Source organism: Hemicordylus capensis, chromosome 5 (genome assembly GCF_027244095.1).
Source record: "Hemicordylus capensis ecotype Gifberg chromosome 5, rHemCap1.1.pri, whole genome shotgun sequence".
Taxonomy (NCBI): Eukaryota; Metazoa; Chordata; class Lepidosauria; order Squamata; family Cordylidae; genus Hemicordylus; species Hemicordylus capensis.
The window spans coordinates 250,880,461-250,897,199 of NC_069661.1; the positions used below are offsets into that span (position 1 = coordinate 250,880,461).

At 47.9% G+C, this 16,739-nt stretch overlaps 1 protein-coding gene across 5 annotated transcripts in view; it reads left to right on the forward strand.

Moving 5' to 3' along the window:
• SFMBT2 (Scm like with four mbt domains 2) overlaps positions 1-16,739 on the forward strand; it is a 115,300-nt gene that overhangs the window by 13,643 nt on the left and 84,918 nt on the right. For all 5 annotated transcript variants that reach the window (XM_053256708.1, XM_053256711.1, XM_053256709.1 and 2 more), the window contains one exon: positions 32-272. In XM_053256708.1, the coding sequence (XP_053112683.1) occupies positions 32-272 (241 nt within the window). The remainder of the gene's footprint in view (positions 1-31; positions 273-16,739) is intronic.

Genomic DNA, 16,739 nt, shown 5'->3' on the forward strand with positions numbered 1-16,739 from the left:
AATACTCTAATTTTGTTCTTGCTCTTTATAGGTTGAAATCAGCCTCCAGAGCAGCTTCCAACCAGGAATGAAGCTAGAGGTGGCCAACAAGCACAATCCGGACACGTATTGGGTGGCAACCATCATCACAACCTGTGGGCAGCTCTTGCTGCTGCGTTACTGTGGCTACGGAGAGGACCGCCGGGCCGATTTCTGGTGTGATGTTATGACAGCGGATCTTCATCCCGTGGGCTGGTGCACCCAGAACAATAAAGTGCTGATGCCCCCTGATGGTGAGTCTGGTGCATTGCTTTGCAGTTATGCCCAAGAGCCCATGGTCTTCTGTTCAGAATTCGAGGGTTGGTGTTTCTCCTTGGACCTCACTTCCGAGTTAGATTTTGTCAAGCAAAATGTAGAAGTATTAGAATAATCTCCCTCCTCCCCACCCATTCATTTCAGCTCTACTGAAGGAGGAATCAAAAGAATCAATACAAAATACAAAATGATAATTTTTCAAATAAGAGCCAAACTAGAAGCCCATTCACATGTTCAACACTCATACAATGAATGTACAGTGTGCAGGTACAGATCTGTACACGGGTACAGTCATTCACATGTTCTGCTGAATGCAGGAACAGCAGTATACTTCCTTTCTGTGAACACAGTACAGTCACAGACGCTCTCAGATAGGGCTGAGAGAGGCTTCTGACTGCAACCTTGGAGAAGCCGCTGCCAGTCTGTGTAGACAGTACTGAGCTAGATGGAACAATGGTCTGACTCAGTATATGGCAGATTCCCATGTTCCTGTGACAAGCGGGGTGGGCTCATTCACACAATTGAAAACTGGGTGGAAGAAGTGTCTTAGGGCTTTTCCTCCTATCTTATCCAACAGCTAGATGAACCTGCCGGGTGGGACTGAGTCCTACCCAGCAAGAGGCTAGCTGACCATTACTGCCCACACGTCCTATCTTGGTTTCCCTCTCGCACACGAGCAGAAAATGGGAGGGCGCACAGCTCCCAAAATGGGGTAGAATACTTCTCATATCCAGTTTTTAATTATGTAAATGAGCCCAATATGTGAATAGGGCTAAAAACAAGCACTTGTGTTGTGAACTGAGGGAAAGAGGAAGCAACATAATCTAGTACTGAAGAAAAAGAAAACAGATGTGAGGAAGAGTGTAGCAGATTAAAGCCTTTGTCTCAGAGCAAGCTCACATGAGAGAAAGAAATGCTGAATTATCCCTGCAGAGCTGCCTGGCCAGGCTTCTCCTAAAACTCTTCTGTAGGTTCAAAATGCTGCCACCACCACCCCTCTTATCGACAGAGCTTGAACCTCCTTGGGCTTGGGGTGGAATCCCAGGGAAAACTCTCTTTATTTTGCTGTTGGATAAGTATAGAAATCTTCCACATGCAAGCCTACATGTGGTGAGAAAACTGATAGCTGCTGAATGTTTGAGGATGTGTTTGCACCAGAGAACTACCCCCCTTCACCCCCCCTTTTCCTGAGTTACAACCCAACTCGGAGAGTCTTGTAAATAGAAAATAATTTTTAAAAGTCAAATTACTACAGACTGCTTCCGTCTGAGGCTTTATCAGCTTTTAAATACAGTTTAAAAATACTTAGTAGGTTACAAAAATAGGTTGTCTTCACACACGCTTAAAAGTAGGATGGGCGTAGGCTAGTGTTTCCTATTTTAATTACATTACAGGTAAACAATAATAGAACAGTAGCAGGAATATGCAGAAGTACACAAACCAAAGAAATGTAAGATGTCCAATCTGACTAATAAACTGTTGTTGATGTGCAATCTGACTAATGTGCAATCTGACTAATAAACTGTTCCCTATGCTGAATTCCCTTTTCCTTGAACTCACCCAATTCCTGAGGAGAATCAAGCTTCCTGTAATCTTTTCCTTTAAGGATCTATAGAGTTATTCCATGAGAGAAACTGCCATGCTGGCTTTGAGGGAGCAAACTCTGTTGCCCCTCACTAAGCCTTTCTGCATGCACTTCTCTCCAACAAAAACTGCTCTTCTTGTTCTAGAATTTGTTCTTGTTCTAGAATTCCCAGCAACTGCTCTCTAGGTCCCACCCACCTGGTGTACTGATTGGCTGCCCGGGAGTTCACCAGCGTGTCAGTCAAGACATTGGTTCACACTTTAGAGGGAGGGGAGACTGGCCTACACTACAAAGAGATTGATTAGATTGGTTACATTTAAGAACAAAGAGGGGACCTCAAATCCAAAGCCATAGAAAAACAGGCAGAGCTGCCAAGTTGAAGATAGCCAGCGCAGAAATTGTAATTGAGGTTGAAAATTGGTAGACCAATTCAAGCATGAATTTTCCCCTTTGCTAAGCAAGGTTTACCCTGGTTTGCATTCAAATGGGAGACTACATCAGAGCACTGTAAGATATTCCCCTTAGGGGATGGGGTCGGTCTGGGAAGAGCACTTGCTTACTTGCATGCAAAAGGTCCCAGGTTCTCTCCCTGGCATCTCCAAGAGATTGCTGCCTGCCACCTTGAGGAGGCTGCTGCCAGTCTGTGTAGGCAGTACTGAGCTAGATGGACCGATGATCTGACCTCCTATGTGTGTTGGGATGGGGGATGTTCTCCGCATATGCTTAATACTGGGGGCTTTATTTGAAGGCAACTTTGTCTATACATATACATTTGTATGTGAATGGGTTTATAAATGCAAAATGGAAGTTTTGCCTTTATTGAGAGTCAAGTGCATCATTATCATCAGCAGATTTGTTACCTAGCCAGTAGTAATTCAGACAAATTCACGCCGAGTTTGGATTTTTTTCTATTAGCTTCACAAACGGAGTTTTTATGATGTGGTTTCTAATTAATTTTGACAAGGTAGGAGAATTACGTGGTGCAGTAAAGTGAATAGCGACATCCTGGGGTCAAAGGGGAAGAGATTTTATGGAGTGCTGTAACAGAAACTAATGACTAGTTTGCAGCTGAAAGCATTGTGGAAATGTTCCTTGGGCAGTGTTTAGCTTGCATTGATGAGGTGTTCTGTGGAACACAGAATACAGGCCAGGAATGAGGCATAAGGGGTGTGTGTGTGTGTTCTCTGAACCAAGGTTATGGGTCAGGACTATGGGAAGCGGGCTGCAGCTTGGGGGCAGAGCATTTGCTTTGTGTGCAGAAAGTCCTGAGTTCAGTTCCTGGCATCTTCAGGTAGGACTGGGAGGAAAGACTCTTGCCTGAAAACCTGGAGAACCACTGCCAGTTAGTGTAGACAATACTGAGTTAGATGGACCAATTGTCTGACTCAGTATAAAGCAGCTTTCTATGTCCCTTTCAGGAGTTCCGATCTTCTCCCCTTACTCCATCTTAGAGCTAGCAGAACAAAAAATCCAGTGGAAGTGAATGCATGCCCATGTGTATGTATTGCGTAAATAATGCAGGTCGCAGAATTCCCCTTTCCTGGGCGCAGAACCTGAGTTCTCCCGACACAGATTCAGCTTCTGTGCCAAGGCAGCATTTCATGTTTCTTATCTTAGCAGTCAGGCACTGGCAGCTCAGCTAGCTCTGGGGATTGGAAGGGTTGCTTGTTCTTCTAGCCCCCCGATGTGAACATCTATGACTATACAAGGCTGCCTTCTACTAGATCAGACTGCTGGTCTATCTAGCACAGTATTGTCCACACTGACCAGCAGCAGCTTTCAAGGGTCTTTCCCAGTCCTACCTGGAGAGGTCAGGGATGGAACATGGGACCTTCTGCATGCAATGCAGAGGTGCTCTACCACTGAGCTATAGCTCCTCCCCCTGCCCCCGACAGGAGGTTCTGCTTTGTCGACTGCTTGATGAGAGAAGGAAGCAAGCGGTGCCACCAATGAGACGAAAGATGGAGGCAACACTTAACAGTGGTCACTCTGTTCTCTGTCTGGGTTGTGAACTTGCCTTTGCAACCTGACTTCCTTGCATACATACCAATGAGTCAAATGCTAAATCAGCCAGGCCCTCCTCCCTTGTAGGGATGTGCAGAACTGGTTTGCAATCGAACCGGTCCACTACAAAAGAAACTGGTTCAAGTAGTTCGATTACAAACTGCTTTGGGCTGGTTCGTCAAACCAACCGGCCCCACCAATCAGTTCAACTGAAACAGTCCTCATACCCATGGTTTGGTTTGAATCTGGTTCAAAATTCAGACCGAACCAGGCCAACCGGTTTGTGCTCACCCCTACTCCCTTGCTTCAGGAGGGGTGTATGTGTGTGTTTGTGTGTGTTTCACAGTATCACAAGTTTGTTTATATGTTCTTCACTTCATTAAAAAGAAACAACCCCCAAACAGCTGCAAAATTACTCTGCGGAGGTGTGTTGCTGATGGCACAGGTACTTGCTAATCAGCACTCTCCACAGGCTACTTTCCCCCATGCAAACAGAAATGTATTGAGAAGCTGAAGAACGGGTTTTTCAACGCTCCCCATAAAGGAAAACAAAAAGGGCCGTATTTTGACGTAGTGTTGTGAAGGAGCTCTTAAATTTACCCTCTGTGTATTCACTACAGTGCACTCTGCACATGGTTAGAGATGCTTATCATAATTTCTGTGTGTTCCCAGGATAAGATTCTATTTATTCCAAGTGGCTGCTTCAGTCCCTGCTTGGCTGGCTGGCTTTTGTGAGAAAGGACGCTTGCTTCTGAGATCTGTTTCCCTGTTCTTTGTGTGACATGAAATAGTGCCTGCATTTTTCCTGGGGATATAGGGTGCAGTTAGTGTAATTATTGGTTTGGGTAGCTAGCCACAGGTGTTTTTTTTAAAAGGCTCGATATTTTAAGGGAAATGCTACTATGCTGTGTCCAGGAAAGAGCTGGCTATCTTTTTTTTATGCTCCATTGCTTGTCATTGCACAGCAACCTTCATTGTATGTTTCTAGAGCCAAGCTGGAGATGATTGCAAAATACCTTTTTGACAACTAAAGAGGTTTCTTGAATGAGTGGGTATGCTCTGGCGAAGGCTAGAGGAATGGGAGAGGCAGGGGAGAAATGGGGCTGAGTTTGCAGATGGTTCAAAGAAAGTGCCTCCCCAGGGCATGGTACTTGGGGCCCAAGCATGGGGGTGGGGGAAAGGGGTTGCTGTACCCAGGAATCTAGACCTCTTGGCCTGAGCTGCAAGCTGATTTCATGTGGGGAAAACTCAGGTTAGAACATAAGAAAAGCCCTGCTGGATCAGGCCAAAGGTCCATCTAGTCCAGTATCCTGATCCACCCAGAAGCCAACCAAGTACATCAAGGAAGCCAACAAGAGTGGGGTGGGGGAGGGAGAGGAGAGCTGGTCTTGTGGTAGCAAGCATGACTTGTCCCCTTAGCTAAGCAGGGTCCACCCTGGTTGCATATGAATGGGAGACTAGATGTGTGAGCACCGAAAGATATTCTCCTCAGGGGATAGAGCTGCTCTAGAAAGAGCATCTAGGTTCCAAGTTCCCTCTCTGGCAGCATCTCCAAGATAGGCCTGAGAAAGACCCCTGCCTGCAACCTTGGAGAAGCCGCTGCCAGTCTGTGTAGTTAATACTGAGCTAGATGGACCAATGGTTTGATTCAGCATATGGAGTTCAGGGGCATACCCCCTCCAGTCCTGCTGGAAATATACAGCTCTCCATGCTAGTAGCCATTGATTGCCCTTCCCTCCCTTTTAAAAACCATCTAGACTGGTGGCCATCGCTACATCCAATGGCAGTGAATTCCATGGTTTAACCAGCTATTGCATAAATAGGTACTTCTTTTTATCAATCTCCCAGCATTTAGCTTCAATGGATGGCCATGGGTTCTAATATTATGAGAGAGGGAGAAATTTTTCTCCTTCTTCACTTTTAAAAAAACATTTTATATCCCGTTCTTCCTCCAAGGAGCCCAGAGCGGTGTACTACATACTTGAGTTTCTCTTTCACAACAACCTTGTGAAGTAGGTTAGGCAGAGAGAGAAGTGACTGGCCCAGAGTCACCCAGCAAGTCTCCTGGCTGAATGGGGGATTTGAACTCGGGTCTCCCCGTTCCTAGTCCAGCACTCTAACCACTACACCACGCTGGCTCTCCACACTTGATCCACACTGTGTACAGTCTATGCACCTCTATCCTGTCACCCCTTACCGACCTTTTTTCAGACACAAACTTTGTAGTCTTTCCTTAGATTAAACTGTAGACCGTGTCTGAGGGTTGTTTATGCTGCCATTTCCCTATATCTTAATGGGGTGTCCAGATCTTGAATGAAGATCTCGATTTGATTTCCCTTCCAGACAAAAAACTCCAGATAAGCATCCCTGCAACACAGCAGTTCTAACTGTCCCCCTGCTAACTGAGCAAAGAGGCACCTTTTAAAAGTGGTGATTCTCTTATATTTAACAGGGGGAGAGCAACTGGCCCTATCCAGCCCCAGCACAACATCCCTCCAGTAGCTGTTGCCAGGATCTACTTTGTATTTATAGATTGCAAGCCCTTTGGGGTCAGGGGACCATCTTATTAACTTATTATTTTCTCTATGTATACTTTGGGAAATTTTTTCAAAAAGCTATGATTTTTTGCCAAATTCATTTGTCAATGAATATAACTATTCATTGTTTGTGTGTTCTGTTTCTGGTTTCACTGGCAAAATAAGCATGTTGGGATACCGCCACGCTGTCCCTTTCCAGTCATGCCTCCTAATCATGGCTAATCTTTCCCATTTAAAGTATTAAGGGTTAAGTTAACAAGACATAATACATAATTGGCACCACGGAGCAGTACGCAGAAAACTGCAGATTCCATTAAAGAAAAGGGGTGACCAGCAGGAGCAGTTCTGCTCACTTTAGCAAATCGATAAGGCTTGATTTAGTCTTTGTCTTGCAAGAGGCAGGTGCCAAATAACCATGTTATGCGGTCTCCATCAAACAAAGTCATTGGACACACTTGTTCTTCTGCTTGGGAAGCAGCAGGATTGGGCCCCGGGAGTGCAGGTTCAGCACAAGTCCTACCAGCGCCTGGGACTGCGACTATGAAGATTTATTTATTACTTTTCAACAGAAATTCTCAAAGTGGTTTACGCAGAGTTAAACCAAGTTGCTTCCCTCCCTGTCTCCAAGGGCCTCACAGTCAAAAAAAGAAACACAGACATCTGCAACAACTATGGGATCATAGGAAGCTGCCTTCTACTGAGTCAGACCCTTGGTCTATCTAGTTCAGTATTGTCTACACAGGCTGGCAGCGGCTTCTCCAAGGTTGCAGGCAGGAATGTCTCTCAGCCCTCTCTTGGAGATGCTGCCAGGGAGGGAGCTTGGAACCTTCTGCATGCAAGCACCCAGATGCTCTTCCACTGAATGATGGCCCCATCCTTGAAGGGGAATATCTCACAAGGCTCACACATGTAGTCTCCCATTCAAATGCAAACCAGAGCAGACCCTGCTTAGCAAAGGGACAATTCATGCCTGCTACCACAAGACCAGCTCTGGGGTGGGATAGGACCTGTTGCCTTGTCCCTGTTAAATGCAAGAGGATTGCTACTTTAAAAAGTGCCTCTCTGCACAGTTTGCCGAGGTTATGGCTTGGTGAGCTCCCACCACATCCCGCTGCTCTGGAGGAATTTTTCCTCCTCTCTCTGTCCCCTGAGAGCCTAGTCCCCATAGTGTGCCAAGTGCACCACGGAGGCTTTTCCCTCCCCCGCCCTTGCCCACAAGGACCCTTTGCTGCCGCATCTTAAGACACAGCCCCTCCCGTCCGTCCTTCTCCCCATTTGCAGCTTTCTGCTCCTCCTCACCCCTCTCTTCGCTGGTGGGGGCTGCAGTATCAAGCAGGGAGGTGCATGGACCTGTTCACAGGCCCTTTTACGGGTTTGGAGGTTTGTCCCCGGGGGTGTGTGTCTGCCTTTAAGGGTGGGGGAGGGTGCACTTCCCCCCACCCCCGGGCCGAGTTTCCCCCGCTGGCGCTCGGTTTCCTAAAAGTCCCTTGGGGCCACCGCGTACCCCCCTGCCCCTCCGTTGCCCCATTTACTGGCAATAGCTGGAAATACTTGATGTGCCTTCGTGCGTCACGCCTGTGCCCTTAAAGTTATCCCCCCCCCGCCCGGCATTGAACCGACCCCCACCGGATCCATGCACATCCCTAGTATCAAGTGCCCCCTGCTCCACGCCTCCGCCCCCTAATTCCCTGCCGGAGGGGGGGTGGGAATCTGCTGCCTCAGGCCGTGGATTGTTGGGGCCACACCCAGCTGGGCGGCCAGATGCTCCTCTGCAGCTCTTGGGGACCCATTGTGCCCTTGGGGGCTGTGCAAAGAGACTCCCTCCTCACACGCCTTCCTAGAGGCCCGTGGAGGGAAGAGGAGGCTGCTGGCAACCTTCCCTCCCTGCCGCCTCTCCAGAGCTTGGAGGGTGCCTCTGTTTTGAAAGGGGGCTGGCCTTCCAGGGGCCTGGGCCAAGGACACATCTTGCTCCTCGTACCTTGGACAAGAGCTGCGAGCTGCCGTTTCATGTGCTGACATGCCAGGGCTGCAGGGCGGCGTGTTTCCTCTGTGGCGTTCCAAGATCCTGGAGTGACCCCGTCTGCCCCAGCCAGCTTTTGGCTGCCCCCCCCCCCCACCAGCGCACCAAGAGGTGCACCTAGGTAACTTTGGAGCCTGGGCCTAAAGGCCTTTGGAGCCCCACCACCCCAGCAAGCCTTTAATGTCTTCCCATCCCACATATTTATTCCTCCACTCCTGCCTGTCTCTAAAGCGCCCGGCACAGGTCACACTCATGCTCGGCTGCCCAGCACAGTGTGGGCCAGTGGTGACCACACCACCCAGAACAGACTATAGAACAGGGTTTCTTAACCCTGGGCCCCCAGATGTTGGTGGACTACAATGCCCATCATCCCCAGCCACGGTGGACATGGCTGGGGATGATGGGAGTTGTAGTCCATCAACATCTGGGGGCCCAAGGTTAAGGAACCCTGCTGTAGAGGATTTGGGGCCGCCTAGGGGATGGGCCCTGGACTTTGGCCCCAAAGTCCAGGGGTAAGAGCGCCACTGCTCCCCTGCTCCAAAAAAGAGCAATCAAGGGTTCTCAGGTCAGGCTGAGACTGTGTTTGGGCCATAGACCAGGGATCCTCAGCGCTGGGCCCCCAGATGTTCTTGGACTTCAACTCCCATAATCCCCAGCCAAAGGCCACTGGGCCTGGGGATGATGGGAGTTGTAGTCCATCAACATCTGGGGGCCCAAGGTTAAGGAACCCTGCTGTAGAGGATTTGGGGCCCCCTAGGGGATGGGCCCTGGACTTTGGCCCCAAAGTCCAGGGGTAAGAGTGCCACTGCTCCCCTGCTCCATTTGGAAAGAGCAATCAAGGGTTCTCAGGTCAGGCTGAGACTGTGTTTGGGCCATAGACCAGGGATCCTCAGCGTTGGGCCCCCAGATATTCTTGGACTTCAACTCCCATAATCCCCAGCCAAAGGCCACTGGGCCTGGGGATTATGGGAGTTGAAGTCCAAGAACATCTGGGGGCCCAACGTTGAGGATCCCTGCAAGACCATACCCACTGTGTTCTGGCTTCCAGCTTCTACTCAGCAGCTGCCTACCGCCACCTAGACAAAGCTAGCCTAGACTGACCAGGGGCAACAGAAACTCAGGGTTCCTGTACCTTTAAGATTTGTAGTGAAGAGGAATTTTCTACAGCAACAACTTTCATCCCTGCTGCAAGGTTCAGATCTACTGTGATGCCAAAACATTAGAGGTACACAAGGCCTCTCCTTTCCTGCATGCCGTTGTTCTGGCTCGGCTCTGCAGTAAACTATGCTAGCTAATGGGGAAAGGTTCATGTGGATCCACTCCCCAGATGTTGTTGGACTACAGATTGTGGGAGTTGTAGTCCAACAACATCTGGGGACCCAAGGTTGAGAACCCCATTTCAGAGAGTTGTTTCCTGAACAGTCAGGTAATTCACTGTAGGGTTGAGCTGCTTCCCTTCAAAGCTGAAAATCAAGAATATGAAAATGTTGTTCCTTCCAGGCTTGCTCCTAATTACATAGATATCTCCCCCTTCATTACAAATTGGTGTCATTTGAATTGCAAACGCTTGCTATCCTGGCAAGCAGATCTGTGTTCCACTTCATGCAAAATGAAATTTATTGAAATGAGGTAATACAGTATGTGACTCGCTTCAATGAATGGATGTGTATCGTCAACCTGGCAGTGCCAAAATGTGAAGGCATCTGGGTAGGACTGCCCAGACTCTCTGAGCCAGAAGCCTCAAACCTTATATGCCCGACACAGTCACTGCTACTGTGATTTTCCCTCCTGAGAAGAAAGTGGTGGCAGAATTTGGTTTTGTTTCAGGAGAAAATAGAGTCTCGATAGCTGCAAGATCAGGAGTGAGGAAGGCAATTGGGAAGGTAATAGTAGGTAAAACTGAAAGATGCATAGGAATCGGGAGCCACCAGCTCCGTTTTACCCTGTTGCTGACTTTGGAAGTATTTGTCATTATCCAGAATCAGCAGGAGCCAATGAACAGAGAGGACTGTGTTCTGTCATAGTTGGGCATAATGAATTGACTGTTCTCTGTCCCTTTTAAGGACAGCTCATCCTCCAGCTTCCCCCTCCCCCCTCCCTTTAGCCTAGGGGAAACCCCGCTGCAGGCCTGTGTTGAGAGCCCTGCAAGGGTGCTTTCCAGATTAGGAACATAGCAAGCTGCCATATACTGAGTCAGACCATAGGTCCATCGAGCTCAGTATTGTCTTCACAGACTGGCAGCAGCTTCTCAGAGGCTGCAGGCAGAAATCTCTCTCAGCCCTATCTTGGAGATGCCAGGGAGGGAACTTGGAATTTTCTGCTCTTCCCAGAGCAGCTCCGTCCCTGAAGGGAATACTTTACAGTGCTCACACTTCTGGTCTCCCATTCATATGCAACCAGGGCAGGCCCCGCTTAGCCAAGGGGACAAGTCATGCTGGCTACCACAAGACCAGGTCTTCTCTTCCCATCACACGCTACAACAGAGGTAAAATGCTTCTGCTAGGCAGGACCATATTGAAAACGATCCTCAGAACCTCAAATTCCTATGACAGGAAAATACAGCTACTTTTTTGTACTTTTTTAAAATACTTGCAACTTTGTAGCAATATAACACAAAGATAAAATCCTAAAGAAGGCATCGGAAATGTGAACGGCACCTTGCTGTCAGTGCAGCAACTGTGGTTGTGTCACAACACAGGAAGTACGGAAGCACACTTGACACATCCCTAGTGACACTATTGTAGGTTTTAACCTAGAAAGCACCCAGGTAGCTGTCCTTTTTTCCCCTTTTTCTTTTTTTCTTTTTCTTTTTCTTTCCAGTTTTTAAAAATTGTCATAGGCTGAGAAATAATGTGGAGCCTTACAGAAGTACACACCAGCCATTAAAGCACAGGTTTACTGCTTGACATAATATCAGCACACTTGATAACATACTCAAAATGAAAAATGAAGCAAGAGAGTGGAGAAAAAAGTAGAACTGACATATGCTGCAATCAACAGAGAAGCAAAAATATTACACATACACTTAGAAAGCAACTTATTACCTAGATGTACAACACAACTATATTACACTGTCAGTGCATACATACATCATGATCAAGTAATTCTGTACTGTATAATTAACGTCTGACTTCAGGTTCAACAGACAATGTGTGCAATTGGTTGTCAGATGTCGTCAGCTAAGGGCTTGCTGATACAGTGAGCAGCTTCACACAGTTGGGTGAAAGTAAGGAGAAAGTAAACAGGAGGGAACCGGAAGTTCCCTGGGAGCACATGCTCACGGTAGGCATATCATTCGAAACTGCGAATGCGCTCCGTTAACTTTTTCCTGAGATTCTACCAACAACTTCAACCCAACCAGGTCTAGGTGTCAAGTTGGGTAGAGATTTTCAGTAGAATCGAGGGGGAATTCAGTAACCGAGGACATTGGTGGATTCAGATAACACACCTTGCCAGAAGCGTGCATGCTACCTAGGAAAGTAAGTAGAAGAAAACTGGTTAGGGATGTGAATGGGGCGGCTTTTGCATTCCATTCCGAGCTCGGGACGGAACACAAACGCCCCGGGTGGTTCCATTGGAACAACCGATCGAGCTGGTTGTTCCAACGGAATGACTCCATTCTGACTTGGAACGTTCTGAGCGCCGTTTGGGACTCCAAAATAGTGCTCTTTTGGCCTCTGTGCATGCATGGCAGCCCTTCGCATGGTGGTGGCACCTCCTTGTTGACCCAAGGCCCATCTAGTCCAGCATTCTATTCAGAACAGGATCAGCCAACTAGGAAACTCTCATGCAGGGCGTAAGTGGCAGCTGCCCTCTGTTTATCCTCAACTCTTAATGGTGGGAGGTGTACAGTTTCTGAAGAGGGAGGTTGCACTTAGCTGTTACGCCTAATAGCTGTTGTAAGACTGATCTTCCACGAATCTGTGTAATCCTGCCTTAAAACTCTCTGAGCTACTGGCCCTCGCCACATCTTGTGATAGTGAATCCCAGAAGTTAATTAAGTGTTGTGCAAGGGAGTGCTTTCTATTGTCTGTCCTGACTCTGCTGCCAATCAACTTAATTGGGTGGCCCTGAAGTTCTGGAATTGCGAGAAGCTGAGAGCAGCCTCCGTATTTGCATGCTGCTTTTGCAAGCAGAGAAAGGATACGGGCTGCTTCTGTGCCTCAAAGTTTCCGGCAGCTTTGGTGCCCCTGGGTGGGCGAATTACGCCCGCTGCTTGTAACAGCTGCTTCAACATGCTGACTGTCAGAATACAATTCACGGCTGGCTGAACTTTCCAGTCCTAATAATTTGCTTAACAAGGAAAGAAAACTGCTCTTGTCCCTTTGAGACCCCCGTGCAATTCCCTTTGCTGATTTCCTTTGCTGACAACAGTTGGGTTCACCGCTACAGTTAGCACTGGGTATGACCTCAATCTGCAGTTTTTCCGAAGGCAGAGATTGCAAAGTTAAAGCTGGACCAGTGGAGCAGAATTTCTAATTTCACCATTTTAATTTATTTTGGGATATGGGGAAGGCACCAGTGAATAGTAAGGCTGTGTTTGCATTATGCAGTTCTGCCCAAGCACAGAAGCCAGCATTTCAGCAGCAAGCATAAATCATCCTCTTTGCTAAGCAGGGTCCACTCTGGTTTGCATTTGAATGGGAGACTACATGTGAGCATATGTGACTTCCAGTGGTTAGGAGGTGCAGATCTTCAGTGCCCAGCGATGCCTTTTAGCCTACTTGATGGCTGCTGGAAATAGGATTAATGTGTGTAAAATATTTGTGCAAATGTCCTTAATTTGGTTAATTTTATACAGGTTGAATGATGGTGCAGATTTTGAGTTGGATCTTTATACAGTATATAACACGGAATGCACACAACTGCCTGAAAATAAGTCCAGCACAGAGCTCTAGAACTGGAATGATGGTGTATGTAGTTAACCCTGGGAAATGGCTGTATTTCCAAGGATCCCTGGAGACCGAAATCAAGCCTGCCTCCTCCTATGGCAGTTTGTGACTTGTGTTTTTATATCTAGCTATTTAACTAATGGATTCCATCACCCTAATGCAAAGGCGGCGGGGGGGGGGGGACTTTGGTCCTCCTGCATATATTGGACTACAGCTCCCATCATCCCTGACTATTGACCACTGTGGATGGGGATGATGGAATTCATAGTCCGAAAGCAGCTGCAGGGCCAAAGTTGTGCAGCTCTGCCTTAAGGATGGTCTATCAGGGAAGATGGTCCCAAAGTTTTCACCAATGTCAGCATTTTCTAGGCTTACCTGAAGTTAAATGGGGTCTTCTTTCCTGTGTAACTCTGTGGTCGTCTCGGACATACTTTTGCTTTGGTTGTTTTACCAGGAGAGGGATCTTGGGGTTGTGGTGGACAGCTCGTTGAAAGTGTCAACTGAATGTGCAGCAGCTGTGAATTCCATGCTAGGGATCCATGCTAGGGATCATTAGATCCCTTGCTAGGGATCATTAGAAAGGGGATTGAAAATAAAACTGCTAATGTCTTTATGCCCTTATACAAAATTATGGTGTGGCCACATTTGGAGTACTGCGTACAGTTCTAGTCACCACATCTAAAGAAGGATGTTGTAGAACTGGAGAAGGTGCAGAAGAGGGCAACCAAAGTGATCAGGGGCCTAGAGCACTGCACCTTCCTTATGAGCCAAGACTACAACACCTGGGACCTTTTAGTTTAGAAAACAGAAGACTGCCGGAGATATGTAGGACTTCCTTTTGTCAGTCCTACATTTCTTGGCAATCGGTTTCATGGGATGACCTCAGGTTCTAGTGTTATGTGAGAGGGAGGAAAATGTCTATCCACTTTCTCCAAACCATGGTGGTGGAAGTACTTTTTCACACAATGTATAATCAACCCATGGAATTCTCTGCCACAAGATGTGGTAACTGCCAGCAGCCTGGATGGCTTTACGAGGGGTTTCGATAAATTCGTGGAGGACAGGTCTATCAGTGGCTACTAGTCTGAGGGCTACAGACTACCTCCAGCCCAGAGGCAAGATGCTTCTAAATCCCAGTTGCAGGGGAGTAGCAGTAGGAGAGAAGGCAGATCTCTTGACTGTGGGCTTCTCCGAGGCATCTGGTGGGCCACTGTGTGAAACAAGATGCTGGACCAGATGGGCCTTGGGCCTGATCCAGCAGGGCTTTTCTTATGTTCTTATGGCTGTTTCCCAGTTCCCTTAAGGTCCTGGGGGGTGGCTCTGATCAAGCTGCTGTTGGCCAACCATATCCTCCTCCCATGATGAGACTGTAGTCCAACAACATCCGGAGATTCAAGGCTGGATAGAAAGGCGAGACAAAAAAAAGTATAGAAAGGCGAGCCAAAAACATGTTAAACCAGTACATGCACTTGTTCGCTCAGTTCCCAGTATATGCACTACATTGCTATGTGCCAGACATACGTTGGCTTTCCCAGATGGGTGGCTTTACTGCAGCAGGAAGTGCCTAAAGTTATGCCATTCTGAGCCGTGCACCTTTTAAAGGGTGATATACTACACTGTAACTGTGAATCAGCGGGAGCAAAGCTGAATAATGCTGTCGGCTAAATGAACAGCATTCTCTGCCACCGCCCCATCATCGCTGTAAATGAACCCCCCACCACCACAATCAGCCAAAGAGTAGCAAAGCTGCGCCCAGTTGCCATTTTGGAAAAACACATTCAGCTGCGGGTTTATCAAACGTCCTGACTTTGGGGGCATTCATCTATTATTCATTCATTCATTCGATTTTGATACCGCCGTTCCAAAAATAGCTCATAAGAACAGCCCTGCTGGATCAGGCCCAAGGCCCATCTAGTCCAGCATCCTGTTTCACGCAGTGGCCCACCAGATGCTGCTGGAAGCCTACAGGCAGGAGTTGAGGGCATGCCCTCGCTCCTGCGGTTACTCCCCTGCAGCTGGTACTCAGAGGCATCCCACCTTTGAGGCTGGAGGTGGCCTATAGCCACTATATTTATTTATCCTATTATTTATTTGATTTCTATACCACCCTTCCAAAAATGGCTCAGGGCGGTTTACACAGAAAAAACAACAAATAAATAAGATGGATCTCTGTCCCCGAAGGGCTCACAAACTAAAAAAGAAACATCAGATAGACACCAGCAACAGTCACTGGAGGCATACTGTGCTAGGGGTGGAGAGGGCCACTTACTCTCCCCCTGCTAAATAAAGAAAATCGCCACATTAAAAGGTGCCTCTTTGCCCAGTTAGCAGGGGTATAAAAATAACTTGTAGGCATGTGCATGAACACAACGCAGCCACCGGTGGGATGGGAGTGGTTCCCTTAAAAAGCCGGTAAGCAGCTCCTTCCTCCTTACTTGCTTGCCCACCACCATGCCCCTTTTTCGCTGGCAGTGCCCACTCTCCAAAAGGCCGTACATGACTGCGGCACTGTTTGCTGCAGTTTCCATGTGGCGTTGGGTGGCAGGTGAGCAAGTAAGGAGTGGCGTACCTGCTTTTGAAGGGAACCACCACCCGCCCCACTGAACTGGTTTGCACACTGGTGCCCGAGCCGGTTCGGCGTTTCCCAGAGGAGGTGCCAAACCAACTCGTGCGCATCCCGAATAATTTGTGGCCGACTCTAACTGAAGCTATTCTTAGAGAGCTCCCTCCGCCAACCGGCCAATATTTTTCCCAATATCAGGCTGTGAAAATCTATAAGAATGCTTCCAAGAGTCACCTGGAGACCGATGCGGACTCCAGGCCAGGATTGCTGGATCGCTGGCAACCCTTCTGCAGGCGAAGCAGAATGTCACGGGGACATTATGAACGGCGCCCAACAGCGAGGACAAAATGAATGGCATCTGATGGCTTCTCAATAATAATGGAGCTGAAGCAAATATAAAGTGGAAATTTATGGCAGCTTTAATGAATGAATATTTTGTGTCGGCATGCTGCTTCCCCAGTAGCGCATGATTTAGGCAGAAAGCAATAAACAAAAGAGCCGCCTTTGGGGTTTGTTTAGGCTTTTAAATTAAACTAATTTAATCAACTTCTGCAGTCAAGCTTGGTATTGGTTTATTTCTATGTACTCTTCTGTATTTAAAGCTTGTTAGGGTTCCCCTCCCCCCCCTCACTTTCAGATTTTAAAAAGACAGGTTTCATGTGTTGGTTTTCAGGGGGCGTAACAAGGCTGGAGTGGGCCCAGAGACAAAATTTTAAAATGGGCCCCTCGCTGATACACACACACACACACTTTTCACATGTGACTTGTCTCTGGGGGCCCCTCGAGGCGTGGGGGGCCCCAGGCAGCCGCCTCCCCCTGCCTAATAGTAGTTACGCCCCTGTTG